A 7,500-nucleotide genomic window follows, 5' to 3' on the forward strand; every position below is an offset into this window, starting at 1 on the left:
AGCGAGCAACAGGTTTTAAAAGCTCATAAAAGAAAGCTTATAAACTCATCATACGCTGCTTAAAATGGGTAAAAAGGAGAAAGGAGATCGAGGTGAGTTAGATCATACAGATAAGTCGGAGCTTGATTGCTGTCAGTTAAACGTTCGTGACAGATGACTCAGCTAAAAGAGATGCTATGTACGCTGTTTAGTATTACTGTAGTTTAAATTGCCACGACATTGTCAATACGGTGTGTTCATATGAAACTGAATTTTGTTTTTACACGGTTGCACCCCAGGAGTGTTGTAAATGTGTATATAATGTTATGGCTATGGCGACAGAGAAGAAGTCCAACAAGCGTTTCTACGAGGAGGAGGAAGACGAAGAAGAGTTGGTGGCTGGCAAACCGCAGGAAGCCATACCTGCTGCTGCGGGGAAACAGGTGGATGAATCCACTACCAAGCTTGACGATTATGGAGCCAAAGATTATCGTGTTCAGATGATTCTGAAGAACGATAATTCCTCACGACCCCTCTGGGTGGTAAGACGACGTGTAATTTCGATTCTTTTAAATTAAGGCATTTTCTCAAGTGTTCTTTTATCTAAAATGTCCTTGTCTTCAGGCTCCTGATGGACATATATTTTTAGAAGCATTTTCACCAGTGTATAGGTATGCTCAGGATTTCTTGGTAGCCATCGCTGAACCGGTCTGCAGGCCTAACCATGTCCATGAGTACAAGTTAACAGCATATTCTCTGTATGCAGCGGTCAGTGTAGGGCTTCAGACTTCTGATATAGTGGAGTATCTACAGAAACTTAGCAAGACCTCTGTGCCTGAAGGAATTGTTCAGTTCATTAAGGTATGATCAGTAATGGAAAAAATAGTTTGGTGGCAATTCTGTGTGAAACTAATATTGTTTTTTTTCAGCTCTGCACTGTGAGCTATGGAAAAGTCAAGCTGGTGCTCAAGCATAATAGGTACGTCACCTAGAAGTATTTTGTTAATTTCAGGCATGTGATTTTAGTCGAAAATCCGTATTTTTTATCTCTGTAAAAATATGAAAAAAATATTTTCCGTTTTTCTTCTTTTTTTCCGACCTACAGTGTGTGTTAAAATCTTGATCCGTCTCTTTGCCATACTTGCCAACAACTACGGTTTTCTCATAATGAGTAAGTTTTTTTGATAATCAAATGGTAAAAACTACGGTTTTCCTTTAAAAATGATGAACTTAAAAATTGAAGCTACGTAGCAAAGCAACTGACGGACAAGGGACAAAATATACGGGAAACATCAATGATGATTTACGTTTAAGAAAGTCCATGATTAGTTGGTTGTTTACTATAATGAGTCACGATTGGATAAGATTAAGGCCAAACATTACAGGCAGGCCAATCAGAGGCAAGATAGGGCGGGTCATCGAACCAGGAAGGGAAATCACAACAGATATCCCAAATGATGCCGGGCAAGTCGGAAAAGAGAAGAGGGAATATTCAAGCGGGCGATTTATATTTTTTTAAAACTAGGGGAAGATGGTTGAGGGATTTCCTTAGATTTTTATTTTAGCAATGTAGACGACGATGTCCAGGAAACCCACAGTGCGTCTACTTGGCCACATTTGGACAAATGTATGCGTCTGGCTAAAACAATGGCCAACACATTCATTTTAGTTATTTACCATGTAAGCCCAAATCCAAACGGCTCTCGACATGGAATACACATTTAAGAACACACATGATTGTCGAAGACATGTGATGACTTTTGCTACAGTATCGCATGTCTAAATGTTACATTTCATTTTCATTGGTGTTTTACAACAAGACAGTAGCTGACATTTTGTTCATTATTTCCACTGTTTATATTTTGACATTGAATAGTTGAATAATTTTGAAACATAAACAACATGACTGCAAGATATTTGTTATTTCAAGCCATACATCACAAATGGCTATTGAGATAAAGGACGTTAGCTAATAGAATAAACATTGTTTGTAGTATTTGTGATTTTTGCATTTGGAGCAGTTAGAAGTGGAGAGGGAGTCAAAGAGACAGAAATTGGCTATAATATCCAAGGCAGAATACACTAAAGCAGAAACGAAAAGGAAAATGCAAGCTGCTCAGAAACGCCCCCCTTGTCCTCCACCAGGGCAGCGCCCTGGACCCGGCTTATTCTCAGTCTTTTTCATTAAGTTCAAATCACATGCCTGTAATTTATTATTGTTGTTTCATGTTGCACCTTTTTACTAAGGGTGTGCCACCTCACAATTTAAATAGATGAAAAATCTACATGGGGTGCTATGATTTTTAAAAGATAACTAACGATTATAAATGCCTCTTTTTTCAAGTCTGCTTTAAACAAACCTCCTGATTTCACAGATTTCAGTACGAGCAATATAAATACAAATACATTGTTCAGAAATGTTAAAAATGTTCAAACCAAATTCTTCTTCAAATAATTATTTTCCAAAGAAATGTGTAGGTTTAATTCAGTTGCGTCCTGTCAGTTGTATGTAGTTGTGGAATTTTTGAAGTGGATTAATGGATAGTTTTTTTTGCTTTGGTGTGGTTGCAGTTTTGCAATTATAGTGATTGTTGATCAACCATCTCCTTGTCATTCTTAACATCACAGTAGACGACTAGATGCTACAATACAATCCGTTATATAAAAATGTCTAGGCAACCGTTTTTGTTTCAGCCAAATTCCAGGTACTGCAATTGTGTTTGTGATTTCGCTATGAATAATAGATTTTTGAACATTTTCTAATTAATATTGATCACGATGCATCAAAGAAACGATGTATCAGAACAGCACTGTTTTTTACCTGTGTGTTTGTACTTAACTTTTAGGTATTTTGTTGAGAGCACTTTTCCTGATGTGATTCAGAACCTCCTTCAGGACATTGTGATCCGAGAATGTCGCCTCCGTGCTGCAGATGGCACAGATGGCGAGCTTATTACTGAGGTCATCCACAGCAAGTCAGCGGTATGCTTTAGTATTTTTTTTTTTTTTTTACAAAGTACTTATTTTAAATCTAGACTAGGGTTGTCCCGATCCGATATTTGGATCGGATCGGCCGCCGATATTTGCCAAAAAATGCGTATCGGCAAGGCATGGGAAAATGCCGATCCAGTTTTTAAAAATATTCCGGTCCGTGTTTTCCAACGCACCGATTTAAATAATACATTCCACTTTTCTTCTGCTCCCTAATTTCCGTTCCCCATTTTCCAGCACACCTTCAACACATCCACAGGTCTGTGTCCTAACCGCCCTAATCGGAAGCGGATGCCGGTTCATGGTTCCGAAAGGCGAGCGGAAGTTACCTTACAAAATTTTTTTTTTTCCAGTAAAACTCACAAAGATACATTTCTCCAGGCATTATTAGCCAGCTGTGTGGGATTATTTTACCCTACAAAACGAAAAAGATGAAGAGGTGGAGTGCAAAACATGCCACAATAAAGTCAAGCGTGGTGGTAAAGTTGTAAAACATTTTAATACAACAAATCTGATCAAGCATTTAGCGAAATACCACCGTAAAGAATATGAAGAATTTCTAAAGAAAACTGATGAAAAGAAAAAGAAAGGTCCTACACAACTAACTGACAGAAACGTTCGCGAAGCGTGACATACTGCCACTGAACAGTGCTAAAGCATAGGGGATAACTAGTCATTGCAGAGGAAATCATTCTGGATGATGAGCCGTTATCTCTCGTGGGTAAAGTGGGCTTTCGACGCACCATCCAACACATCTCCCCATTATGTTCGGACTGCAGTCGGGGGCAAACAATTGAAGGGAGTGTGTAGATAGTTTTTTTTTTTTAAGTTTACACTTGTTCAAGAGCAAGTATTGATGCTGAGTTATAGACATTTTATCCCACTCAGGTTGTTTGTGTGTTTTGCTTTTTTTTAATAATGTTTACAGCACTATTTGCACTTTATACTGTTCACTTTTTTACTGTTCAATGATGCCATTTCTGTTTGTCATGTATAATTTTGTCTATTTTGTGTTTATCCTTGAATAAACAGGTCAGTTTCTTGTTACCAACCATTGTGTATTATTCAAACTCACCTAATTCAGCTGGCTAGTTGATATCAAGAGTACTAATAATTTCGCCACACCTAGTGTGTGTGACAATCATTGGTACTTTAACTTAACTTTAAAACTGTTTTCAACATGAATCTGACAACTAAGTAGGCTAAAAAACTTTAAACTTTAATACATGCTCGGATAGGCCGGTATCGAATCGGAAGTGCAAAAACCTGGATCGGGACATCCCTAATCTAGACCCAATAATACTCTTACTTAAAGAATATCCAAGTCTACAAGAATGAACTGATGAAACCTACTTGGATGAGAGGTCAGCAAAACGTCTTCTAAGACAAACCAAACCGTCCAGTTGCGATCAATTGAATGCCCTGAGATTAGAAAATATATTGCATAATAATGACACAAGGAATGACATCTTTCATGGCAGAATGGGAACTTTCCCATTTTTCGGTTGTCTTATCAATAAATGCACGGTGGAACAGGGGTTAGTGCATGTGCCTCACAATACGAGTAGTCCCGAGTTCAATGCCGGGCTCGGGATCTTACTGTGTGCATGTTCTCCCCGTGTCTGCGTGGGTGCCCTCTGGGTACTCCGGCTTCCTCCCACCGCCAAAGACATGCACCTTGGGGATAGGTTGATTGGCAGCACTAAATTGGACCTAGTGTGTGAATGTTGTCTGTCTGTCTGTGTTGGCCCTGTGATGAGGTGGCGACTTGTCCAGAGTGTACCGCCGCCTTCCGCCCGAATGCAGCTGAGATAGGCTCCAGCACCACCCGTGACCCCAAAAGGGACAAGCGGTAGGAAATGGATGGAATGACATATTTCATGGCAGAATGGGAACTTTCCCATCTTTCGGTTGTCTTATTATAAAATGTACTTTTAATGAAGGAAATCAATTAACACTAGATATTTATTGAACAGATCTCCAAGTCTGTCGATGGAAAAGCAGGAGCTTCCACCTCACAGCAATCTGTTGATGGACAAACCTCAGGCCAGCAGGTCCCTGAGGACATCTTCAGCTACTATGAGCAGATGGATAAGGAGGAAGAGGAAGAGGAAGAGACTCAGACAGTGTCCTTTGAGATTCGACAGGTGCATGTTTGGATTTTTCTCCACATAATACAATGTACTTATGTTGTTAGGGATTACTAGGCCAGGGCGATATATAGATTTTATCAATCAATTAGATTTTTTTGTTGCAGACGATTTAAAATAGAAAGTCAATGTTTTTTCTCCTCTTACCCCCATTAGCTTCCGTAGCCCTCGTTTGCCCCCTTAATTCCTTAGTGGAGGTAATTTTCTGACACACCAACAAAACATGGCTAATGCTAACAAGAGAGAAAGGTGTTAGTGCTTTAAATTTGCGGCAACAGGCGTGGAACAAGTGATGGAACCCTGAAAAGATTATTTAAAAAAGACAGAAGCACAACAAACTTATTCCAACATCTGAATCCGCATTGAGCTAAGTGGGGTAAATGCAACTTTTTATGAGGCAAACAAGACTGCAATAATAAGGAGTTCCACCTAAGAAGCGGTGGAATTATTTACACACAAATTACCATGAATGATGATACCATATATCAGGGGTCACCAACGCGGTGCCCGTGGGCACCAGGTCGCCCGTAAGGACCAGATGAGTCGCCCGCTGGCCTGTTCTAAAAATAGCTCAAATAGCAGCACTTACCAGTGAGCTGCCTCTTTTTTTTAAATTTTATTTATTTACTAGCAAGGTGGTCTCGCTTTGCTCGACATTTTTAATTCTAAGAGACAAAACTCAAATAGAATTTGAAAATCCAAGAAAATATTTTTCAAGACTTGGTCTTCACTTGTTTAAATAAATTCATTTCTTTTTTTACTTTGCTTCTCATAACTTTCAGAAAGACAATTTTAGAGAAAAAATACAGCCTTAAAAATGATTTTAGGATTTTTAAACACATATACCTTTTTATCTTTTAAATTCCTTCATCTTCTTTCCTGACAATTTAAATCAATGTTCAAGTAAATTTATTTTTTTATTGTAAAGAATAATATATACATTTTAATTTATTTCTTCATTTTAGCTTCTGTTTTTTCAACGAAGAATATTTGTGAAATATTTCTTCAAACTTATTATGATTAAATTCAAAAAAATTATTCTGGCAAATCTAGAAAATCTTTAGAATCAAATTTAAATCTTATTTCAAACTCTTTTGAATTTCTTTTAAAATTGTTGTTCTGGAAATTCTAGATTCTAGAAGAAATAATGATTTGTCTTATATAGCAAATATAGCTTGGTCCAATTTGTTATATATTCTAACAAAGTGCAGATTGGATTTTAACTTATTTAAAACGTGTCATTAAAATTAAAAAACATATTTTTTTAATTTTTTCAAAAAGATTCGAATTAGCTAGTTTTTCTCCTTTTTTTCGGTTGAATTTTGAATTTTAAAGAGTCGAAATTGAAGATAAACTGTTTCAAAATTAAATTTTCATTTTTTTCGTGTTTTCTCCTCTTTTATGAAAATGTTAGTGGCTAGCTAGTTAAATTTGGATATTGTAATTTCACAAGACTGTCTTCGAAGTGATCATTTGAAAATGTTCAATTTGAAAAATGTGCACTTGGAGAAAATATAAAAATAAAGTATTGCATATTGATATTTATCTGTTTCTATATATATTTATTGTGAGAAATCATTAAGATGATCAGTGTTTCCACAAAGATAAATATCATTAATTATTAATAAAAACATAGAGTTAAAGGTAAATTGAGCAAATTGGCTATTTCTGGCAATTTAAGTGTGTATCAAACTGGTAGCCCTTCGTATTAATCAGTACCCAAAAAGTAGCTCTTGGTTTCAAAAAGGTTGGTGACCCCTGCCATATATGATGAGAAAGGAGAACAATGCAGAGCGATCACTAAAGCAATCGCTTTACACATCCAAACCAAACAGCTTATACTGCAAACTCTTGTGGAATTGTAACGCATTTAATCCTCAATATAGTGATATATTACATGTGCAATGAAGTGTACCGTATTTTTCGGACTATAAGTCGCTCCGGAGTATACGTCGCACCGGCCGAAAATGCACAATAAAGAAGAAAAAAAACATATATACGTCGCACTGGAGTACAAGTCGCATTTTTGGGGGAAATTTATTTGATAAAATCCAACACCAAGAATAGACATTAGAAAGGCAATTTAAAATAAATAAAGAATAGTGAACAACGGTCTGAATAAGTGTACGCCATATGACGCATAAATAACCAACTGAGAACGTGCCTGGTATGTTAACGCAACACATCATGGCAATAGTCATTCAAATAAATATGACATATAGAACATGCTAAACGTTTACCAAACAATCTGTCACTCCCGATCTCTAAATCCGATGAAATCTTCCTCCTTGGTGTCGCTCCTGGTAAGCGCCGCTAGCGTCCATTCTTTCTGCTGCTCGATCACCGTTTTCTGGTGCATATTTCACTACGTTCAGCTTGT

General features: G+C 37.2%; 1 protein-coding gene across 2 annotated transcripts in view; it reads left to right on the forward strand.

The window, feature by feature from the left end:
- Positions 1-7,500, forward strand: part of ercc3 (excision repair cross-complementation group 3) — a 40,203-nt gene that overhangs the window by 60 nt on the left and 32,643 nt on the right. For both annotated transcript variants that reach the window (XR_009816814.1, XM_061975204.1), the window contains exons 1-6: positions 1-92; positions 322-521; positions 604-840; positions 909-958; positions 2,826-2,961; positions 4,947-5,117. The exon at positions 1-92 is cut by the window's left edge and continues 60 nt beyond it. Coding sequence is in view for 1 of the 2 variants with exons in the window: in XM_061975204.1 (XP_061831188.1) it covers positions 65-92; positions 322-521; positions 604-840; positions 909-958; positions 2,826-2,961; positions 4,947-5,117 (822 nt within the window). In the remaining variant the exon portion in view is untranslated. The remainder of the gene's footprint in view (positions 93-321; positions 522-603; positions 841-908; positions 959-2,825; positions 2,962-4,946; positions 5,118-7,500) is intronic.

Source organism: Nerophis lumbriciformis, linkage group LG15 (assembly GCF_033978685.3).
Source record: "Nerophis lumbriciformis linkage group LG15, RoL_Nlum_v2.1, whole genome shotgun sequence".
NCBI classification, from domain to species: Eukaryota; Metazoa; Chordata; class Actinopteri; order Syngnathiformes; family Syngnathidae; genus Nerophis; species Nerophis lumbriciformis.